Consider the following 23,869-nt stretch of genomic DNA (forward strand, 5'->3'; position numbering starts at 1 on the left):
AGTACTGGACAGCCTTCTTCGAGGCTATGTCCAAAGTGGTGGGGGTGAGGGTGGAGCCATGCCCGATAGTGGCGGTCTTCGGGGTTTCAGACCAGCCAGATCTATTCCTGGGGAGGAGGGCGGACGCCCTTGCCTTTGCCTCCCTGATTGCCCGCCGTAGAATCCTGTTTGGCTGGCGGTCAGCAGCACCACCCAGAGCTGCAGACTGGCTGTCCGACCTCTCGGAATCTCTCCAAATGGAGAAAATCAAATTCGCCATCCGAGGGTCGGACGACGGCTTCCACAGAACGTGGGAGCCATTCATGCAACTGTTCCGGGACCTGTTTGTGGCCAACGTACATGAGGAAGAATAGTCGGGAATGTAAAATATGTATGCTGGCTAAAGGGGGCGGCCACAATTATTGTTATGAAGATGCTTACCTGTAAATATTCATGTAAAAAATTTTTGTGTTTTCCTTTTTTTTTCTCTCTCTCTAATAACTTGTAATTTGTCATATATAAAATATGAAAACTCAATAAAAAAACATTTATAAAAAAAAAAGGAATGGCAAGAATCATTGGTGCGAGTAGTTTTTAGGTCCCGAACAGTAGTTATACTGTTGGGCAGAGCATTAGGGCAGAGCATTAAACAAGAAATTATGATGCCTGAAACAAAGGAAGTGTAATTTGGGGGACTTTCATCTTCACAGACTGGGACAATCAAATTGGCAAGAATGAGTTTGTAGAATGTTTCTGTGACAGTTTCTTGGAGCAATACATAAGAACGTAAGAATTAGGAGCAGGCAATTCAGCCCCTCGAGCCTGTTCTGTTATTCAATATGATCAAGGTTCATCTAATCTCGGCCTCGCATCCTTCCTACCCCTGTACTCTGGGGCAGAAAATTCCAGAGATTCACGGCCCTTTGAGTGAAGTAATTCATTCTCATTTCTGTTTTAAATCTGCCACCCCTTAGCCTAAAACTATGGCCTCTCGTTCTGGAATGTCCAACAAGGGGAAACATCCACTCTCCATCAACTCAGTCAATCCCCTTTAGCATCTTATATACCTGAATTAGTTCTCCTCTCATTCTGCTAATCTCCAGTGAGTAGAGGCCTAAACTGTTCAATCTTTCTTCATAAGACAAGTCCTTCATCCATGAAATCAATCTAGTGAACCTTCTCTGAAACACCTCTAATGATTTTAAATCATCCTCAAGGGGACAAAAACTGTGCACAGTATTCCAGATACAGTCTCACCAATGCCCAATATAGCTGCAACAACACTTTCCTATTTTTATACTCTATTCCATTAGCAATGAATACCAGAATTCTATTTATTGCTTCGTCTGCATACTAACTTTCTGGAATTACATACAAACATACATAAAAAATAGAAGCAGAACCCACTTTAGGTACTGGGGAGTGCAGGTGGCGTTGGCACGGTGGGACAAAAGTCTCGGTCGTTGGCAGGTCGGGTGCAGGCAATTAAAATGAATGCGTTACCGTGATTTATGTTCTGATTTCAGTGCCTGCTGGTCAGTGCCTACTGAAATCTTTCTTCAAGGGGGCTGGACAAATTGGTCACCTCGTCTATTTGGGGGGTGGGGGGGGTGGTCAGGGCTAGGAGGGTGGTCTTGCAGAGTGGGCACCAGGCAGAGAGAGGGTGCTGCCCTCCCAAACTTACTAATGCGGAGAAGGTGCAGGGCTGGGTTAGGGGGGGAATCCCGATGGCTTGAGATGGAGGAGGGTTCGTGTAGGGGGTCAGGGTTGTGGACGCTGGCAACGGCGCACTCGCGATGGCACCGGGCAAGTATTCGGTGAGTTCGGTTATGGTGGCCACTTTGAAGATCTGGACACAGTTTAGGCTGCACTTTCCAAGCTGGGGGCCCGGTCAAGGGGGTGTGCTGATTAGAGAGGATCATGGGTTCAAGCCGGGGAGGATGGTGCAAGGTTTTGGAAATGGACGAGAGGAGGAATAAGGAAATGAAGGATCTGTTTCTTGGGGGATGATTTGCGAGTTTAGAGAGAAATATGGGTTGGCGCAGGGGGAAGGGTTTAGGTATCTGTAGGCTCGAGATTTTGCAAGGAAGGTTTTCCCGACCTTCCTGATAACGTTGTTGGAGGTGGTATAGTCAGCGGGGGTTTTGGAGAAGGCGGTTGTATTGGTGATTCATGGGAAGGATCCTAGAGGAGGGTAGGGTATCCATGGAGGATGGAGGAGCAGGCTCGAAGGGCAAATGTTGTGTATCAGGCACATCTCACAAAATCAAAGATGAGCCGGCTGTTTGGGGGGATGGAGGATGTCTGTGAGTGATGTGGGGGGGGGGGGGCACAAACCATGTTCATATGTTTTGGTCCTGGCAAAAGCTGGAAAAGTATTGGAGGGAGGTATTTAGCACTATCTCGGGGGTTCAACATACAATGTGGAGCGGGTCCCCTGGAAGCCGTTTTTGGTGTGTCAGACCGGCCCAAGTTGCAGGTGGGTGCGGGAAAGACATTTTAGCCTTCGCCTCACTGCTTGCTCGTAGGCGGGTCTTGTTGGGGTGGAGGTCAGCTTCTCTGCCCTGTGCTTCAGCATCGCGGGAAGACCTTTTGGAGTTTTTGACCCTGGAGGTGGTGAAGTTTGTTTATTATGCATCTTTGGGAGTTGGTTGCCATTGAATGCTAAGGGGGGGGGGGGGGGGGGGGGGGGGGGGTTTTGTTCTACGAGTCAATGTTTTAGGTTTTATATTGTTACATGCAGACCCTCTGCACCAAAACATTTTGAAGTTTCTCTCCATTTAGATAATAAGTTGCCCTTTAATTCCTCCGACCAAATAGATAGCCTCATATTTATCCATAGATTCCATCTAAACATAGGTTTATTGCTCGTCGGTTCCACAATCTTCGATCTAGTATTGAGTATTGAAGTTGGGCAGGAAAAATTATCATTTGGAATGAGGAAATAGCAGAAACATTAAACAATAATTGTGTGTTTGTCTTCACAATAGAAGACACAAATTCCATAATAGAAATAAATGTTAACTGATGGGCTAAAATTAGTGAGGAATTTACTATCAGCTGAGATGTATTGTATTGGAGAAACTTGAAGGATGAAATTCCAACAAATCCCCGGGGTCTGATGGCCTATACCCTCGGGTTCTAAAAAAGAGATAGCTGCAGTAGTCCTATGCTGTACTTTTCTTTGTTCTTTTGATGGTGGATATTCTAGCTACGGTTTTCCAAAATTCACTACATTCAGGAATGGTCTGTGTAATATTCTGCGAGGTGCCTACGGACTGGGAATGCTCATCTTCCCCTGCTTGGGGGGGGGGTTTATCTCAATTACCCAGCGTATACAAGGCTGGCCAGTAAGACATCGACCACAGAAGTACTCGGTAGGGGTCTTCCAGGGAGTGGAAATATACTGTTGTAAATAAAACTTTGTTCTTTTTTATTCGGTTTGGACTCCCACATACTTATTAAACTGGCGACGAGGAGTAAACTGGGTTTTTGTCGAACAACCTCCCAGATTTTCTGGACCCAGGTTTGGATTTTCTAGATTTGCCATGCCTCTATTTGGGTGGTTAGATGCATTTGATGCTGGTGTTAAAGATGGAACGAATATGCTGAACAATTGCATTATTTCTTCCGGGCCAACAATATCATGGAGTCACAGAGAATGCAAGTTAATTGTGTATAGTGAAGGTTCACTAAAATGGTATCTGGATCAAGGGGGGCACGGTAGCACAGTGGTTAGCACAGTTGCTTCACAGCTCCGGGGTCCAAAGTTCAATTCCTGGCTTGGGTCAGGAGAGGAGTCTGCATGTTCTCCTCGTGTCCGCGTGGGTTTCCTCCCACAGTCCAAAGATGTGCAGGTTAGGTGGATTGGCCATGCTAAATTGCCCTTACTGTCCAAAAAAAGTTGGGTGGGGTTACGGGGATAGGGTGGAAGGTGTGGGCGTAGGTAGGGTGCTCTTTCCAAGGACTGGTGCAGACTCGATGGGCCGAATGGCATCCTTCGGCACTATAAATTCTATGTTTGTTCTATGATGAGAGGCCAAGTAAATTAGACCTATATTCACTGGAGTTTAGAAGAACGAGAGGTATGTCACTGAAACCTACAAAATTCTAAAGGCTTTATAGGATGGACACAGAGATTGCTTCCATTGCTTTGAGGAATCTAAAACATGGGGGCACAGTCTCGGGGTAAGGACTGATGCAGAGAAATTCCTTCACTCAAAGTGATGTGCATCAAAAGAATCACTACAGTGCTTAAGGAGATTGTTTGGCCTATCGATTCTGCATTGATCCTCCTAAAGAGCACTCTATCTCGGCCCACTTCCCACTCCATTCCCGCAACCCCGTGCATTGATCATGGCCAATCCACCTAGCATGCACATCTTTGAACTTTTTGGGAATCTTTGTCTGTGCCCCAGAATGTTGTGAGTGCTCCATCGTTGAATACATTTAAGGCTGGGATAGGCAGAATGTTCCAGCAAATTAAGGAATATGGAGAGCCAGCAGGAAAATGGAGTTGAAACCAAAGGTCAGTCAAGGTCTCTCAGAATTTATAGTGATGGTCAGAGGATCATCTGAAATTAGCTTGATTTAATAAGAGGCGAGTTACTGGCGCCTATCATGCCTCCAGGGCAGCTTGCACTACAGTTCGGATCAGATTAGGGCCTGTCTGCATAATTCAGCAATAGCAATCACTCCCCAGCCCCTGGAAATGACAGTATAACACACCAGCACAAAGAATGAAGAGAATTTCAGAACAGAACTTGTTCTCTTATTTGGCAGTGTTATTCCTGCATCTTGAAAAGTAGAGCACATTAAATGCATTGTTTTCCAATGTCATTTGCTCTGAAATGCACTTAGCAGGAGTGTCCTGTCATAATGATTAGAATTTTGTATACATGCAGTGACTCAGAATTGGCTTCAGAACCTCAGGGAAAAATAAAAACTGTGAAATTATGTCTACGTGACTGGTGTGAAAACGACTCAAATTGTAGTATGCTGCTTTACATAATAATTTGTTCTCGCTGCAAAGACTTAAGAAAAACTATACCTGGTACTAAAACCATAAATGCTTCGATCTAAAAATGTAGAATGCAGTAACTTTATTATTTTGAATATTGTAGCCTCAGTAGCAAAGAGATTAGTGGTAACTAACATGGAGGATATAGAATACATGTTTATATGGAGGACATGGAATACATGTCTATGTGACAGCATGAATGCTCTCTTCCAGTCAAACTTTTGACTCCTGTCAGATAAAGGTCCTCAGTCCAACGGGGAAATCAATACTCAACCGAAATTCAAATAAGCAAAGCTCACAGAATCAAACAAAAACTCTTTTCTTGAATAATGGTCATTGAAAATGAGACTTCACGTTGGGAGTTTTTTCCTGAGATGGGAAATTCAAATGAATACATTCAAATTTGCACATGTTAATACAAGTGCGCAAATCTACAGTTATAACAAACAAACAAAGACAGTCATTCAAACCTATTGTTTACAAGAAGATTGTACTATAAAGCATGGCTTACCTTTCTTCCAGTCTGTTTTTCAACCATATTGCTTGTGCAATCAGAACTTTCAGTCTGTGCTGTTCTGGCAGACCCAGATTTGGGCATTTTACAGCTTTTGTTCCTTTCCCCCTCAGCTGCCTGTTTCAGGCAACAATATGATCATCCTTTATCTGAAAAATAGAACAAATAAAATGCATTTTTCGTACTGCATTCAAAGCTTTAGAAGTGCAATTGACATTCTGTAATGGAAATTGTTTGGGATTTTTAAAATTAGTTTTCAGCATGGTGGTGATTTCATTTGTCTGACGTCAGTTAAACCTAAGAAGTCTGAATATTAACTAAGTCAACACTGGCCTGACATGGAGTGTTTATACCGTCCCTGTAGGGACAAATTATACTTAATAAACCAAGAAAGGTGCAAGTCTACAGGAAATAAAGCTCAGGGACTCCAAGTGCACTCAGAAGTACACCCGTTGCTTAACTAGCTAACACCAAGCAGCCTAAACAGCAGTGTGCATTAGTAAGTACACATCTAGGTTAACCAGGCCACCCTTATCCATTTTGCCACTAATTACAAGATTATCTGGCAACCAGTAAGAAGAATCCTAGTTCCCAGAAACATGTCAACCCCTCAAGATTCAATTGAACTTCATCAGCTAGTCAATTATCATTTATGCCTAGAGCACAGTAGGTTGGGCTGATTCAGCACTCCACAACAGATCAATTTGGTTACATTTCCCTTTACCAAGCTCCAACTTGACCCTGTTTACTATGTTTCCCCCTTCATGCCAAGCAGAAGAACGGTTATCATTTATACTTTTGGCTACAAATCCTCCTTAGTACTTCTCTCCAATCTCTTGCATGTTACCTAGTTTTCATAATCTTAAAGGAGTCGTTTTTGGACACATATCTCATTTGTCTCAAGATCTGCAACAGGATTTGATATTACAGAGAATATGACCAGAGCATTCCTCTCCCTTGTTGAGTGCTGTCCTGAACTACTCTGTCCAATCCAAATTTGGCTTTCAGAAAAATAATTCCAGATATGAATTATTTCGAGCACAAGCTATAATACTTTGATTCTCACCCTTCAGCTGCTGTCAATTTCCCTTTCAAAACCACCATCTTCTTCACACAAAAAAAAATCACTAAGTCCTAAAACATGGAGTCTGCTCTCAGATTTGTGCACCTTTCCATAGCACCAAAATGTCATGAACCAAAGTCACAAATAACATTTTCTTGATCAACACTTAAAGCAGTCCAAATGGGGAGAATATCCCAGCTGGTTTTACTCCAGCAATTTGGCCAGGGAGTGAATATGGAGAAAATAAACGGACACCAGAGAAAGATGTTATGGTGAACATTTATACAACATAGGGGAGGATGAAGAAAAGATTGAGGAGAATGATTCTGGGATTTCAGTTATGCAGAAAGATTTGAGGCACTGGGGCTGATTTCATTAGAGATGAAAAAATTAAGTAGAGATTTGATGGGGATCTTCAAAATTATGAGGGTCTCGGACAGAGTGCAGAAGGAGAAACTATTCCCATTGTTTGAAGGGTTGAGAACTAGGTAACACTGATTTATGGTGGTTGGCAAAAGAAGTGATCCCTCAATGAGCTTCTCGCATCCATCCATCCATCCACATCATCATTAAGACAGCCTTTGTCCAGTTTTGTAACAATACCTGCTTCCACCCTTTCCTCAGTTATCTACTGCTGAAACCTTCAACTAGATCTTTGTTATCTTCAGACTTGGTTGAAAGATTAAAAGTATGATTAGCTTGAACTTTGTAGAGGGGACAGGTTATATTAATTGCTGGTAATTGCTGGGCAGCACGGTAGCATGGTGGTTAGCATAAATGCTTCACAGCTCCAGGGTCCCAGGTTCGATTCCCGGCTGGGTCACTGTCTGTGCGGAGTCTGCACGTCCTCCCCGTGTGTGTGTGTGGGTTTCCTCCGGGTGCTCCGGTTTCCTCCCACAGTCCAAAGATGTGCGGGTTAGGTGGATTGACCATGCTAAATTGCCTGTAGTGTCCTAAAAAGTAAGGTTAAGGGGGGGGGGGGGTTGTTGGGTTACGGGTATCGGGTGGATACGTGGGTTTGAGTAGGGCGATCATGGCTCGGCACAACATTGAGGGCCGAAGGGCCTGTTCTGTGCTGTACTGTTCTATGTTCTAATACTGTACAATAGTTGCTTAAAAATAGTATAGTTTTTATACAGTGTGCATTGTAGCCACCTGGGGTGGCCACGTCCCGATTCCAAAAGGGACACTCGCAAAGAGTGCAGGGAAAAAAGGACAACACTAGAGAAAACAAGCAGGTGCAAGGTTTCCTGTGTATTAAGATTTGCAGAACCCAGACAGAACTGAAACCAATAGCCATTAGCATATTAATAAGCTATCTCCAGGGAGAAAAAGAAACATTGAAACAATCGAGACCAGGACAGACTCCCCGGCACCAGTGGGAGCTAAAACAAAGGCAGGCCAACGGCCACATAGGGCCCGCCCAACGATCAGGGGACAACTCTGCCGGGATCCGCCCAGAAGGGCGCAAAACCCCTGGGGACTATAAGATAAGAGTCCCCAAGTTCAGTTCGCTCTCTTGAAAGCTCATGGAAGAACTCTCACCTTGGCATTTGGCTCTCAGCGACAAGAGGCCCGCCAAGCACCAGCCAAGTAAGTCTAAGGTCAACGCACGCTACGAGATAGACGCTCCTAGCTACTATTCCGTATTACTTCGAAGCCAGCAGTATCAGAACCAGACAACGGCCATTGTTCCTCTGACTGAGTGGGCCACTCGAAGCTAAGTATAGGCTTTAGTAGTAGTTGTAGTTTAGCAAATAGAGTTTATGCATGAGTAATAATTGACTGTGTGTGTAAATAAATGTGTATTGATTTCAAACTTACTAACTGGTGTATCGAGTTATTGATCAGTACTCGGCTTTGAACCCTGTGGTGGTATCAGAAAGATACCTGGCGACTCTTGAGCAAAGGTAATTAAAACAGCAAATTAAGGGAAAGCATGAAAATGCGTTTGAAACCATGTGATCCTGAATTACATTAGATGCATAAATAACAATCCTTGTTGCATCTGTAACTACTGGATATCTGCCAACAAACAGCACTGTGCTTTATCCTCATTCTTCATCCTCTGCAACCTTGACATGGTTAAACACACCTCCAATATTCAGTTTGTTCCCCCTCAGTTTCCTGATACTAGGCAGGGGACTTGGACTAATAGATTTGCTTCCCATCCCTGCACTTGGCATCACCTTGAATCTTCAAGAAGGATCTCTTCTGTGACTTCTAACCTTCAGCTCCTTCACTGCCTTTATGGTGTTGAAACTGTTTTGCAATATCTAATTTTAGATAAGCCATGAATTTAGCTAGCCAACTATTGGAAAGACCAAAATTACTGTCTTTGGCCTCCATCACAAACTCACTAATCTTGCTAATAACTCCATTCTTTTACCCAGACACACTCCTTTATCCAGACACACTCATGGGCTTAAAGAAAGTGTTTGCAAACTTGTTGTTTTATTCAGCCCAAGTTGAGTTTTTGTTCCCATAACCTCCACTAGAAAACCTGCCAATTGCATCTCAATACCAATGTCCCACAATGCATCTACTATCAAAATACTTAGACGTGCTTTGGTCTCCTGGCCAGCCTCCCGTTCTCCACCAATGTCAGCTCACCAAAACTCTGCTGCCTGTCTCCTATCCTGAAACAAGGGCCTCTTATTCATCAACCTTATCCTTGCTGATGTATTTTGGCACCTGGTCCTTCAATACTTCAAATTAAAATTATCATATTTGTTTCCAAAACCCTTCATGGCCTGTCCAATCGTCTTAAACCCCCTCGAGCACTACAATCCTGCCCTCTTAAATTCATTTTCTTCTCATCTTCCACACCTTTACTTTTGTATTAGAACATAATGTTTGGACATTGACAAACTTATTTACCTTCAATGCATAAAGTATATTTTGGAAAACGCTTAACAGTGACACAATGTTGACTAATGTGTTAACGTTATGATTTCCAAAACACTGATGAAAAAAGTGAACTCCCGTCATATTTATCTCCTTACTGTTGATGCACATTATAGGCATAACTGAGCTGGCAATAGGAGAATTGGCATTCTTGCAACACTACAAAAATTAATTTATACTCAGCTATTGCAGGTGTTCATATATTGATTTCAAATGCAAGATCATTGGCCAATTAGATGCAACCAAAAACAAACTGTTGATCCAAACATTTTATGTCTTTTAAAGTGTAAAAAAGTCTCACTAGAAGAATAATATGGTAGATTATTCTTTGTTGTATCGGATTATAAAGAGAATCATTAAGGAAATGATTTTCTGTTTGAACCCAGGTTACTCCAATTATTTAACAGCAAATGAAATAGATTTGAAGAGTAATAATAATAATCTTTATTGTCACAAGTAGGCTTACATTAACACTGCAATGAAGTTACTGTGAAAAGCCCCTCATCGCCACATTCCGGCATCTGTTCGGGTACACAGAGGGAGAATTCAGAATGTCCAAATTACCCAACAGCACGTCTTTCGGGACTTGTGGAAGGAAACTGGAGCACCCGGAGGAAACCCACGCAGTCACAGGGAGAATGTGCAGACCGTCCGCACAGACAGGGACCCAAACCGGAAATTGAACCTGGGACCCTGGCACTGTGAAGCAACAGTGCTGCCCAAAGTCACCATTGCAGTGAAAATCCACAACCACAAGACTCAGGAGAGAGTGAGAGCACACTGCTGAGTCTAAAGTGGACATAAACAAAACCGTAATTGTGGACTGTAAAAAGAGAATCCAAATGACAGGACAAGCTACATGGATGAACACCGATCATTGCCATAGTGCGTTAATATATGAAGTAAATGAGCAAACGACAAAGATCACCTAAAAATACACTGCAACAGACATTGAAAGCAGCAAAACCTCGCTTCAAGGACAAACGAAGGTCAGTCATCCAGTTCAGTTGAGGCTTGAGAGTTTGAAGCAAATATAATTTGATAGTTTCTTAGTAATCGCCAACAAATAAAACGAGGAAAGCAATAAACTCCAGAGCAAATATGATTGCATTTATATATTGAATGTCTTTGTATGTGTAAGTGAATACATTATGACTGCAGAGGTTTACTAGGCGACAAGAAGCTGAATAATGTACTGCTGAATTATGCAAGGCTTTTTTTGATAAGCTTCAGCATGTATGAAAACATCAGCTTTGTAAATCTGTGCCAAATAAACTCAAACAAAAAGACACCCATATTTGTATTGCTTTGGCCAAGTCCATATGAAGTATTCCATTCAGAGTAACTAAAAGTGAACTTGTCCACTTTGGCAGGAAAAATAGAAAAGCAGCGTATTATCTGAATGGAGACAAGTTGCAGAACTCGAGGTGCAGAGCGGTCTGGGTATCCTAGTATATGTTAGAATGGAATCATAGAATCCCTACAATGCAGAAAGAGGCCATTCGGCCCATCGAGTTTGCACTGAGCCTCTGAAAGAGCACCCTACCAAGGTCCACACCCCCACCCTATCCCCGTAACCCCACCCAACTAAGGAGCAATTTAGCATGGTCCAATCCACCTACCCTGCACATCTTTGTTCTGTGAGAAGAAACCGGAGCACCCGGAGAAACCCATGCAGACACGGGAAGAACGTGCAAACTCCACACAGATGGTCACCCAAGGCTGAAACTGAACACAGGCTCCTGGTGCTGTGAGGCAGCAGTGCTAACCACTGTGCCACCCTAATCACAAAAAGTTAGTATGCAGGCAAGGCAAGTGATCAGCAAGGCAATGATATGTTGTTGTTTATTGCAAGGGGAATGGAATATAAAAGCAGGGATGTTTTGCTATAGTTGGAAAGGGTTTTGGTGAGACCACATCTAGAAAACTTTTAGTTTTGGTCTCCTTATTCAAGGAGGATATAACTGAATTAGAAGTAGTTTGGAGAACATTCACTTGATTGATTCCTGGGATGGAAGCTTATCTCATGAGCAAAGGTTGGACAGGCTGGCCTGCATCCATTGGAATTCAGAAGACTGATAAGGTGATGGGCAGCACGATGGCGCAGTGGTTAGCACTGCTGCCTCACGGCACCAAGGACGAGGTTCGATCCCAGCCCCGGGTCATTGTCCGTGTGAATTTTGCACATTCTCCCAGTGTCTGCATGGGTCTCGCCCCCACAGCCCAAAACAATGTGCAGGGTAGGTGAATTGCCAGGCTAAATTGCCCTTAATTGAAAAAAAAAGAATTGGGCACTCCAAATTTAGAAAAAAGGTTGAGAAGTGACCTTATTGAAACATACAAGAGGGCAGCATGGTAGCACAGTAGTTAGCACAGTTGCTTCACAGCTCCAGGGTCCCAGGTTTGATTCCCGGCTTGGGTCACTGTCAGTGTGGAGTCTGCAAGTTCTCCAGTGATGCGTGGGTTTCCTCCAAATGCTCTGGTTTCCTCCCACAGTCCAAAGATGTGTAGGTTAGATGGATTGGCTATTCTAAAAATTGCCCTTAGTGTCCAAAAATGTTAGACTTTGTTACAGGGATAAAGGGGACAGGGTGGAGGTGTGGGGCTTAAGTAGGGTGCTCTTTCCAAGGGCTGGTGTAGACTCAATGGGCTGAATGGCCTCCTTCTGCATAGTAAATTCTATGATTCTGAGGGGACCTGCCGAAGTGGATGCTTCCCCTTGTGGGATAGACCAGAACTAGGGGACACAATTTAAAAATAAGGCCCCTCCTATTTAAGACAAAATTGTTGCGAGTCTGTGGAACACTCTTCCCCAGAGTGGTGGAGACAGGCCAATGTTTTTAAGACAAAGTTGGGCAGATATTGGTTGAGAAGAAAATCATAGGGTATGGGGACAGTTGAGGCCACAGTCAGATCAGCTAAAATCTTATTGAATGATAGAACTGGCCTGAGGGGCCAGATGGCCTATTCCTGCATCTAACTTGTATATTTACATGTATCGGTGTTGTAGAATCTCCCATAACACCAATGATTTATAAAGAGTCAGCATTACCTCACTATTTCAGCTGAGCATTGGACCTTTTAATACATGAGCAAATGCTCATAACACATGCTCCTTCCTCCATAAGAAATTACAATGACATGAAGCAAAGAAGAGTCGCAAATATTATCACCAAATCATATAACGTAAATGGAAGTCATTCTACCCAACACATCTATATCAGATCTTTGAAAGTGCTAGCCAACAAGTCCTGTTTCCATGTTCTTTTCCCAGAAACCTATAGCCACCAAGTCCTCCTATCCCGCCACGTAATCTATGGGGAAAAGGTGGGAGAATGGAATGAGCCAAATTACTCTTAGAGGTTTGACACAAACTTGGATGTGTAGCCACCTGGGGTGGCCACGTCCCGATTACAAAATGGACACTTGCAGAGAATTAAGGGAAAAATGGACAATGCTGAGAAAGCAAATAGGTGCAAGGTTGTCTGCTGATTGGAGTTTGCAGCTCCCAGACAAGACCGATACAGTAGTCCCCCGTTATACCGCGCTCCGCAATACTGCGGTTCGCGATATACCGCGGGGGGGCTTATGGACCCCAACTGTCAGTTGTGTCAATTTCAGCGGCCGGCTGATTATTTCAGTGAGAGCAGCTTCCCTCTCTGGATCAAAGTGAGCCGGCCGCTGAAATTGACACTGCCGGCTGCTCTCTCCCTCCAATCAGAAACATTAAAACTTAAAAGTTGGATTGGAGAGAGAGCAGCCGGCAGTGTCAATTTCAGCGGCCGGCTCACTTTGATCCAGAGAGGGAAGCTGCTCTCTCACCGAAACAATCAGCTGGCCGCTGAAATTGACACTGCCGAGGGGGGGGCGGGTGTTGAGGGGGGGCGGGTGTTGAGGGGGGGCGGGTGTTGGGGGGGGGGGGGGGAGAGGAGGGGGGGGCGGGTGTTGGGGGGGAGAGAAGAGGGGGGCGGGTGTTGGGGGGGAGAGGAGGGGGGCGGGTGTTGGGGGGGAGAGGAGGGGGGCGGGTGTGGGGGAGACCCCCCTGGGGGTGTGGGGGAGAGAGGGGGGCCCTGCGGGTGTTGGGGGGGGAGAGGTGGGGGGGCGGGTGTTGGGGGGGAGCGGGTGTGGGGGAGACCCCCCTGTGGGTGTGGGGGAGACCCCCCTGGGGGTGTGGGGGAGAGAGGGTGGACCTGCGGGTGTTGGGGGAGAGAGGAGGGCCCTGCGGGTGTTGGGGGAGAGAGGGGGGCCCTGCGGGTGTTGGGGGACGGGGGAGGAGAGGGGGGGAGGGGGCGAGCCGGAGGGTGTGGGGAGGGGGCGAGCCGGAGGGTGTGGGGGGACAGGGGGTGAGCTGGACGCTGTGGGGGAGAGCAGGAGGGTGTGGGGGAGAGGGAGCGAGCCGGAAGGTGTGGGGGGAGAGGGGGCGAGCTGGACGCTGTGGGGGAGAGCAGGAGGGTGTGGGGGAGAGGGGGAGAGGGAGCGAGCCGGAGGGTGTGGGGGGAGAGGGGGCGAACCGGAGGGTGTGGGGGGAGAGGGGGCAAGCCAGAGGATGTTGGGGGGGGAGAGGGGGCGAGCCGGAGGGTGTGGGGGGAGAGGGGTCTAGTTGGAGGATGTGGGGGGAGAGGGGGCAAGCCGGAGGGTGTGGGGGGAGAGGGGTCTAGTTGGAGGATGTGGGGGGAGAGGGGGCGAACCGGAGGGTGTTGGGGGGGGAGAGGGGGCGAGTCGGAGGGTGTTGGGGGGGGGATAGGGGTCTAGTTGGAGGATGTGGGGGGAGAGGGGGCAAGCCGGAGGAAAAAAAAAGAAATTGACACTGCCGGCTGCTCTCTCCCTCCAATCAGAAACATTAAAACTTAAAAGTTGGATTGGAGGGAGAGAGCAGCGGGCAGTGTCAATTTCAGCGGCCGGCTGATTTCAGTGAGAGCAGCTTCCTTCTCCGGATCAAAGTGAGCCGGCCGCTGAAATTTTAATTGGATCCACGATGGGGGTTTTAAATTTATTTAAAAATCTATGCTAGCGCTTCCCATTGTGAGTCTACGGGGGTCTGACCTCTCCCCCCGCCCCCCGTAGACTCACAATGGGAAGCGCATGCATAGATTTTTAAATAAATTTAAAACCCCCATCATGGATATCCGCAGCTCGGATACAACGCGGGTGGCTGTCTTGGACCCCAACACCCGCGTTATAAAGGGGGACTACTGTACTGCAAAGCCATTAGCATACTAATGAGCGATCTCCGGGGACAAAAGAGAAACATTCAGGCAAACGATACCAAAGCAGCCACCCCAGTGCCAGAGGAGACTGGAACAAGGCAGGCCAACGGCCACCTAGGGCCCGACCAGCAATCAGGGCAGCCACCCCTTTATTGGAGGAAATTGATACCAATGATCAGGATATGGTCCAATTAATTGGGACCAAGTTCAAGGACTGCCCAAAGGCGCGTGAAGCCCCCTTTGGGTATAAGAAGAAGCCCCCAAGAGAGAATCGTTCTTCTTGGACTTGGCTCTCAGCGACGAAAGGCCTGCCTAGCAGGTGCACCAGAACAAGTAAGTACAAAGTCAACGCACGCTACGAGATAGACGCTCCTAGCTACTATTCCATACAAGTTCGATCCCAACAGCCTCAGAACCGGACAACGGCCATTGTTCCTCTGACTGAGTGGGCGCCCGAAGCTAAGTATAGGCTTTAGTAGTACTGATAGTTTAGTTAGTAGAGTTTGTGCATGAGTATAATTGACTGTGTGTAAATAAATGAGTATTGATTTCGAACTTACTAACTGATGTATCGAGTCTTTGATCAGTATTCGGTTTTGAACCTTGTGGCGGTATCGAAAAGATACTTGGCGACACTCGAGCAAGCATAATTAGAATTAAGGACGGCGACCATATTAGCCGCCATAAACAGTGCCAATTAAGGAGAGAACATAACGAGCAACAGATGGGCCAAATTTTCATTACCCTTTCGTGCAGTACACTCAAGATAATCATATTGCATTAAAAAATTCTCTCAACTCCTCCCTTCTCATTACCATAAAGTTGTGTTCGCCGATTTCTGAACCATTGCTCGTGGAGTCTGTTTTTTCTGACCAAAAGCGTTATAATTTTGAACACCTCTACCACTTCAATCCGTAACTTTATCTGCTCCAGGAACAAACCTCACTTCTCTGATCTCCCAAGTCCTTAATACCTGATAATATTCTCGTAACTATTTGCTTCATCCAATCCGAAGCACTGACATTCCTTCCTGAAGTGTGGTGCCCAAGTACTTCAGCCGTGTCTTAACTAGTGATTAAGGTTTGGAATACTTTCTTTGCTTTGATGCTCTACATCAATTCATAAAACCCAAGATCCAATATGCTTTTTAAACAGCCTTCTCAACTTGTCCGCGACTTTGAAAGATTGGTATATGTGAACTCCTGAGTCTCTGATCCTGGAACCTTTCCAAAATCATACCATTTAGTTTCTATTGCCAGAAAATTCCAAAATGAGCCACTTCACACTTATGCATGGTAAATTTCATATATCATGGGCCGGTTTCTCCACCCCGCCGTCGGGATTCTCCATTTCGCCAGATGGCCAATGGGGTCTCCCATTATTGGGCAGCCCCATGCCGTCGGGAAACCCTCAGTTTGCCGGCATAACAGAGAATCACGACGGCGGAGAATTCAGCCCCATGTATTAATAATAATACTAATCGTTTATTGTCACAAGTAGGCTTCAATGAAGTTACTGTGAAAAGCCCCTAGTCGCCACAATCCGGCACCTGTTCGGGGTGGCCGGTACGGGAATTGAACCCGCACTGCTGCCATTGTTCTGCATTACAAGCCAGCTGTTTAGCCCACTTTGCTAAACCAGCCCCTTTAGTGCAATGTATTTAGTGCATGGGAGGACAGTGCTTTCTAATTCTGTGACCTTCACTGTGTGGAAGGACTGCAGGTGCATGGAAACTCCACCAAGCCAAACTCTCCATCTGGTTACTGCCGTCATGACTGGAAAATATACCGTTCCTTCATCACTGCTGGGTCAAAATCTCTCCTTAACAGTACCGTGGAAAGAAGATATCTGATATCTACAAGGTAATGCAGGAGGTGGAGGAGGCGTCAGTAGAGGAGCTGAAAGCTAAGTGGGAGGGGGAACTGGGGGAACAGATCGAAGATGGGACATGGGCTGATGCCCTGGAGTGTTAACTCTTCCTCCTCATGTGCGCGGCTTAGCCTCATCCAATTCAAGGTGCTGCACCGGGCCCACATGTCCGGGTCTAGGATGAGTAAGTTCTTTGGGGGCGAAGACAGGTGTGTCAGGTGTTCGGGGAGTCCAGCGAACCATGCCCATATGTTCTGGGCATGCCCGGTACTGGAGGAGTTCGGGAAGGGGGTGGCGAGGACGGTGTCGAGGGTGGTAGGATCCAGGGTCAAGCCAGGCTGGGGACTCGCGATTTTTGGGGTTGGGGTGGAGCCGGGAGTGCAGGAGGCGAAAGAGGCCGGTGTGCTGGCCTTTGCGTCCCTAGTAGCCCGGCGGAGGATCTTGCTACAGTGGAAGGATGCGGGACCCCCAAGCGTAGAGACCTGGATCAATGACATGGCGGGTTTTATTAAGCTAGAGAAGGTCAAATTCGCCCTGAGAGGAAAGGGTTCTTTAGGCGGTGTCAACCTTTCCTCGACTTTCTGGCTCAGCGATAGGGTACTGGGTCAGCAGCAGCAGCAACCCGGGAGGGAAAAGTGGGGGGACGTTGACTATGTTTGCTTATTTAATTTAAATTTATTTTTAAGTTCTCTTGTTGTTTACTGGGTTTGGGGGGGTGGGGGGGGGGGGGGGGGGTGATACATACATTGATGCGGTCTTGGGGGTGTTACAGTTATTATGGTGTTTTATTGTTGCTTTTCATTGTTTGTTGTTATATTTTCTGTCAAAAATTTCAATAAAAATTATTTTTTTTGAAAAACAGTACCGTGGAAGTAAGTTTACAACATTAACTGCAGAAGTTCAAAAAGATGGTTCACCACCACACTCTCTAGTGCAATTAGAAATTTGCAAGAAATGCTTGCCTTGCCAGCAACTCCCATATCCTGCAAATAAAGTCTGCCCATTTCACCAATCTATCCAAATTCTAATGACTATCCCTGTGACTATCCTCTTCACTAAACAGTCCTAATACCAAATCACCAGGCTCATTTCTTTCCTGTGCCTAGCCAATTATGGCTCTTTCTGGTCTTCATCCTTTAAAACCATGGGCTTCAATTTTGCTAATAAGTCTATTATGTGACAATTCATTAAATATCTTTTGAAAGTCCATATATACAGCATCAACCACACTACCCTCAAACCTCTTATTGTGTTTTCGAAGAACTCAATCAAATTTGCCTGTAACAAATCTGTCACGGTTATCATTTATTAATTCATGCCTTTCCAAGTGTTGAATTATGGTTCTTACGCAATATACTTGGCTTATCCCTTTCCTCTTTGAAGATAAAGTTTACGGGTATAACATTTGCAATCTTCCAGCATCTCTCCCATATCAAAGGAAGGTGGTTAAAGCCTCTGCTATTCCGACCCTTAATACCCTCAGCAAGCAACCTAAGTGCTGACTTTCTACTTTTATCTACTCAATTTCTTGACCCGTCTCTTACTGTAGCATTGGCAGTAACCTCTCCTTTTGTGAAGACATAAACAACATATTAATTTAGTACCCCAACACTAATTCAACTGAGCGCATGAAGTTCAATGAAGGATAGAGACCAGGCTGTAAAGGCACAGGACTCCATACCAGGGTTATTACACTACAAACACAGGGAAGCTGTGCCAACAGCATTCAGGCACAGACGCAGAACTTCATTCAGACTTAGCGGTGGCTGCATGCCAATTATCTTTTCCCCTACAGCTGTGGAAGACAATTATGATTTCTGCAAAGTGGAGAGATTTGAAAGATTCAGTTCTGAAAAGTGTATTGCATCTGTGTGTTTTTGCCATCCAGATTTGGCAATGGACACATGCCTTGAAGCTCAATTTTAAAATATAAATTTTACGAAGTGGAGTTGGACTTGTGCTGATTATCTAAAGGTGTTAAAGATGCAGAAAAGATGCAGGGAGTGGACCTGGACCTTATGGTGGCGATATTTGGGGTTTCAGAGAAGCCGGAGCTCATGGAGAGGAGGAAGGCCGATGTCATGGCCTTCGCCTCTCTAATTGCACGACGCCGAATTTTGCTGGAGTGGCAGTCGGCATCGCCACCGGGGGTAGCAGCCTGGTTGGGTGACCTGTACGACTTCCTGCGGTTAGAGAAGATAAAGTATGAGTTAAGGCGCTCAGCAGGGGAGTTCGAGAAAAGGTGGGGGATGTTTGTGACCGTGTTTGAGGAGCTGTTCGTCGTGTCTGTGTGTGTGTGCTTTTTAACATAATAAAATGATCCCGCAGCAATTCATAAGTATGTGAACAGTCAAAAGAAAAATTGACAACAATCCAATCAAGACATTAGCACCAGCAAACTAAAATATTGTCAAAAAACCAAGGTTTTAATGAACACCTTAAAAGAGAAAGGAGGAGAAATACAGGTCTTGGGGTTTTGACAGATGAAGGCACTGTCATCAATTGGGGGGGGGGGGGGTAAAAGGGAGATAGAAGAGGAAAGAGGAAATGGTGGGGGAGTCCAGAACCAGGGGTCACAGTGTGAGGATACAGGGTAGACCATTTAGGATTGAGATTAGGAGAAATTTCTTCACCCGGAGAGTGGTGAGCTTGAGGAATTCGCTACCACAGAAAGTAGTTGAGGTCAAAACATTGTATGTTTTCAAGAAGGATTAGAGATAACTCCTGGGCAAAAGGGACTAAAGGATATGGGGGAGGGGGGTGGGCAGCAACAGGCTATGAATTGGATGATCAGCCACAATCATAATGAATGGCGCAGCAGCCTAAAAGGGCCGAATGGCCTCCTCCTGCTCCTATTTTCTATTTCTAGAAATAGACCTTGTAAACGTTAGAATGTAGGCAGAGTTTTAGACGGACTCATGTTTATGATGACTGGAAAAGGGGAGACAACCAGGAGGGCATTGGAAGAGTCAAGTTTGTAAATATCCAAGGCATGAATGGTTGACAGTTTCTTTCCAAACAGTCTGAGGCAGGTGCAGCGAAGAGCTGAGGGTCAACTTGGGGGCTGAGGCATACAGCCTGTGCAGTATGAAACACTGGTTATGGAATCACTGCCAAGGAGTGTGTGGCAAGGGTGGGGGGACAATGGTGTGGGTGTTCCCAGTGTTTAAATGCAGGTAATTTCAACTCATTCAGTATTTAATGCCAGATAAGTAGCCTGACAAGAGACGGTGGAAGGGTTGAGAGAAATAGTGGACAGGTAAAGCTTGGACTTGCCAATGCACACTTGGATCCTGATATTGCGTTTTCAGATGACATTCTGGAGGGACAGCTTTCAGATGCAAAAATCCAAAGGGCCCAAAGGGGGTGAAAGACTCTCCATGAGGAATGACTTAAAGGTGGGAAGTGAAGCCAATGCAGAATATTCACCAACTTGGACTGGATGGATAAGAATGTCACAAACTGGACCACAGCTGGATGAGGATAGCTGAAGGAGAATGATTTGGTCAACAGTGTTCCCAGTGTTTAAATGCAGGTAATTGGGGGCCTCACGGTAGCATGGTGGTTAGCATCAATGCTTCACAGCTCCAGGGTCCCAGGTTCGATTCCCGGCTGGGTCTGTCTGTGTGGAGTCTGCACATCCTCCCTGTGTGTGCGTGGGTTTCCTCCGGGTGCTCCGGTTTCCTCCCACAGTCCAAAGATGTGCGGGTTAGATGGATTGGCCATGCTAAATTGCCCGTAGTGTAAGGTTAATGGGGGGATTGTTGGGTTACGGGTATATGGGTTACGTGGGTTTAAGTAGGGTGATCATTGCTCGGCACAACATCGAGGGCTGAAGGGCCTGTTCTGTGCTGTACTGTTCTAAATTCTAAAAGTGTCACAGGCAGTATACAGGTTGAGAATCCCAGTTGCAAACGTCACTGTGACACTGATTTAGGTCATTTAGTAGTATATGTAGGATGGAAACTCGATTGGAAATCTCCTGAAAAGGTGGGCAGAGAATATTTTGGGCATCGCTGACACGGGTAGCATTTGTTGGCCATCACCAATTCTTGAATTCAGTGGGTAAATAAGAGTCAACCACGTTGCTGTGGGGCTGCAGTTAAATGTAAGCCTAACCTCGTAAGATTGCTGAATTCCCTCCCTAAGGGGCATTAGTGAATCAGATACATTTTTACAACAATCGCTGATAGCTTCACGCTCATCTTATTGAGGCTAGCATTCAATTCCAAATATATTTATTGAATTTAAATTCCTCCAGCTGCCATGGTGAGATTTGAACCCATGCTCCCAGAGTATTAGCTGGGGTCTCTGGATTGCTAGTTCAGTGACATTACCACAATGCCACCATCTCCCCCCAAGGACCAGCGACAGCCATTCCAAGGACGTTAGACAAGAAAGGGAATTTCCAATGTAGAAATATCCCAGAAAAAACTAGATATTTAGGACAAGCAACTTGTTACATTCAAGGGGGATGAAATGTCTGCTTGGCTCTCTTCTTTGAGTCAGAGGAATATAGATATAGATTAGTGCCCCACTCTAGGGTTTGGGTATATAATATAGATCGATGCTTCACTGCAGAACACAATGTCTGAAGTTCATCTTTCAGCTTTGATACTAAATTGAGGCCCCGTTTGCATATTCGGGCGGACTTTTTCCTGGTGCCATCGTCAATATGCACCCATAAATCAACACAACCAACTCAATCACTTTACTGCTCTTCACTGTTGTCAAACTGATTGTTACCTTTTCCTGCAAAACAGTAACTACAGCTCAAAAGTAACTCAAGGGTTCCTGGGGCTGTTTAGCTCACAGGGCTAATCGCTGGCTTTGAAAGCAGACCAAGGCAAGCCAGCAGAACGATTCGATTCCGGTAACAGCCTCCCCGAACAGGCGCCGGAATGTGGCGACTAGGGGCTTTTCACAGTAACTTCATTTGAAGCCTACTCGTGACAATAAGCGATTTTCATTTCATCTACATTGGTAGTAGGTAACCTGGAATAGAAAGGATTTTAACTCATGATAAATAGATAGTGATCGAAGTGGGGAAGCGCACATATCTGGATGAATATCAAGTGAAAACAGGATTAGCCGAGCTGTAATTCTCCCAAGTCAGGAAGCTTGCACAGACTCATTGCTTATGTTCGTGAACGGAGACAATGCCATTGGTTGAGGTATTACAGGGTCATCTTTGCTGTGGAACCACATCTCAGAAAGTAGTTAAAATCTTCAGTATTGTAGAAATAGAGTGTTAAGTAGAAAGAAGCCTTCAAGAAACACAAGGAAGAAAAAAAAGAGGGACACAAGGACAATTTGGGCACTGCAGCAGAGAATTCCAAATATGAACTACCTTTGATTTTCCCCCACCCCCAACCCACTCATTTTATTTCTTTGAGATTAACTTAAATTTGTGCCCGATTGTTAGTCCCACCAACTACTGGAAACAATCTATATCTTTATGATAATTTTTCATAATCTTGAAGACCTGTTTGGTCATGCCTGCCGTTATAGTGAAAAAGCAGGTTACTGATGTGTAAACTTTACTCAAACATTCTTCAGTTAAATCTTTAAACTGACAAAATATTTTTGTATGTTATTGATTTTAGAATCAAGTAATCCAGAGCTCTACTTTACAAAAATTACATTGATTAAAAGCTGATGTATATATATTGATGCTGTGCCACATGACAATAGAATACAACTTAATTTAAATAGTCGAAAACTGTTAAGCACTACATTCCTATTTTGCTGTCTAATGCTGCTAAATTAAATTTTCTTTATATAATCAGGAATAGATCCTCACCTCAGCAACTTTAATCAGCTCCATGGTGCCATGACGACTGGGTTAGCAAGTAACATTAGCAACAAGCAAATGGCAGGCAATGAACATCTCCAGCAAGAAAAGGTCTATTTGCCCGCCTCCTCCTGCCCTTCAATGGCACTGTCACTGACTAGGAAGCTTATTTGGATCAGCCTTATCAATGCAGAAACTACAAGGAGAACAAATGTTAGCTAACCTGAAATAAGGTGGCTCACCTTCAGATCCTCTAGCGCCTCTCCACTATTTACAAAACTCAAATCATGAATGTCATGGAACTCAGCACTCGCTGAGGTTAAGTGCAGCTGGAACAACATTCAAGATGCTCAACAACATCTAGGCCAGAGCAGTCCATCTGATTGATGCTCCTGCTACTGGAATCAATATCAAACACCATTATACTATTGCTGCAGTATGCACTATCTGCAAAATGCACTGCAGCAACTCACCAAGGTTACTTTGACAAAGCTTCCAGTTCTCTACTTCGCCACTGAGAAGGACAAAATCAGCAAAATTTCAGGAATACCATTAATTTCTAGTTCCTCCAAGTACCTTTAACATAGCAACATGTAGTCAGTTATATGTGCCTTTAACATAGTAAAACATCCCAAGGCACTTCACAGGGGTAAACAAAATTTGACACTTAACCACATCATGAAAATGTTAAACTTGGCATGCAGGTAGTTTAAAAAAGTCTCTCAAAGGAAGCAAGAGGTGGAGAATGGAGGCAGGTTTAGGTAGGCAATTCCAGAGTTTAGGGCCCAGGCAGCTGAAGGGGCAGCTGCCAAAGCTAGAGTAATAAAAACTGGGGATGCACAAGAGCCCAGAATTGCAGCAGCAGAGCTGGAGAAGGCTAGAGACGGGGAGGGATGAGGCCGCCCTGGAAGGCTTTGAAAAGAATGATGAGAACTTTTATATCTGAAAATAGTCATTGCTGGCCCAGAGCCAATGTGGGTCAGAACACTGATGTGGGATGGGTCACCAGAGCCTGGCAACTGAAGTGAGGTGCATGCAGTTTGCTCACAACATTGACTGTGAGAGTTGTGCACTCCCTCTGCTTCCAAAGTGTAAATATCCTATAACTCATTATGTGTGGGCTGTGACTTCTGGCGTTCCACAGCGACCAGTGCTGGGACCATTGCTGTTTGTAGTATATATAAATGATTTCGAGGAAAATGTAACTGGTCTGATTGGTAAGTTTACGGACAACACAAAGGTTGGTGGAATTGCAGATAGCGATGAGGGCTGTCAGAGGATACAGCAGGACATAGATCGGTTAGAGACTTGGGCGGAGAGATAGAGTTTAATCCGGAAAAATGTGAGGTAATGCATTTTGGAAGGTCTAAAGAGGTGGAAAATATACAGTAAATGGCAGAATCCTCAAGAGCATTGACAGGCAGAGAGATCTGGGTGTACATGTCCACGGGTCACTGAAAGTGACAATGTGGGTGGAGAAGGTAGTCAAGAAGGCATTGGCATGCTTACCTTTATT

General features: G+C 45.2%; 1 protein-coding gene across 8 annotated transcripts in view; it reads right to left on the reverse strand.

Moving 5' to 3' along the window:
* The window catches only part of ankrd12 (ankyrin repeat domain 12), a 253,951-nt gene that overhangs the window by 107,833 nt on the left and 122,249 nt on the right, over positions 1-23,869 (reverse strand). For all 8 annotated transcript variants that reach the window (XM_038808701.1, XM_038808699.1, XM_038808694.1 and 5 more), the window contains one exon: positions 5,511-5,662. In XM_038808701.1, the coding sequence (XP_038664629.1) occupies positions 5,511-5,597 (87 nt within the window). In that variant the 5' untranslated portion in view covers positions 5,598-5,662. The remainder of the gene's footprint in view (positions 1-5,510; positions 5,663-23,869) is intronic.

Source organism: Scyliorhinus canicula, chromosome 10 (assembly GCF_902713615.1).
Source record: "Scyliorhinus canicula chromosome 10, sScyCan1.1, whole genome shotgun sequence".
Taxonomy (NCBI): domain Eukaryota; kingdom Metazoa; phylum Chordata; class Chondrichthyes; order Carcharhiniformes; family Scyliorhinidae; genus Scyliorhinus; species Scyliorhinus canicula.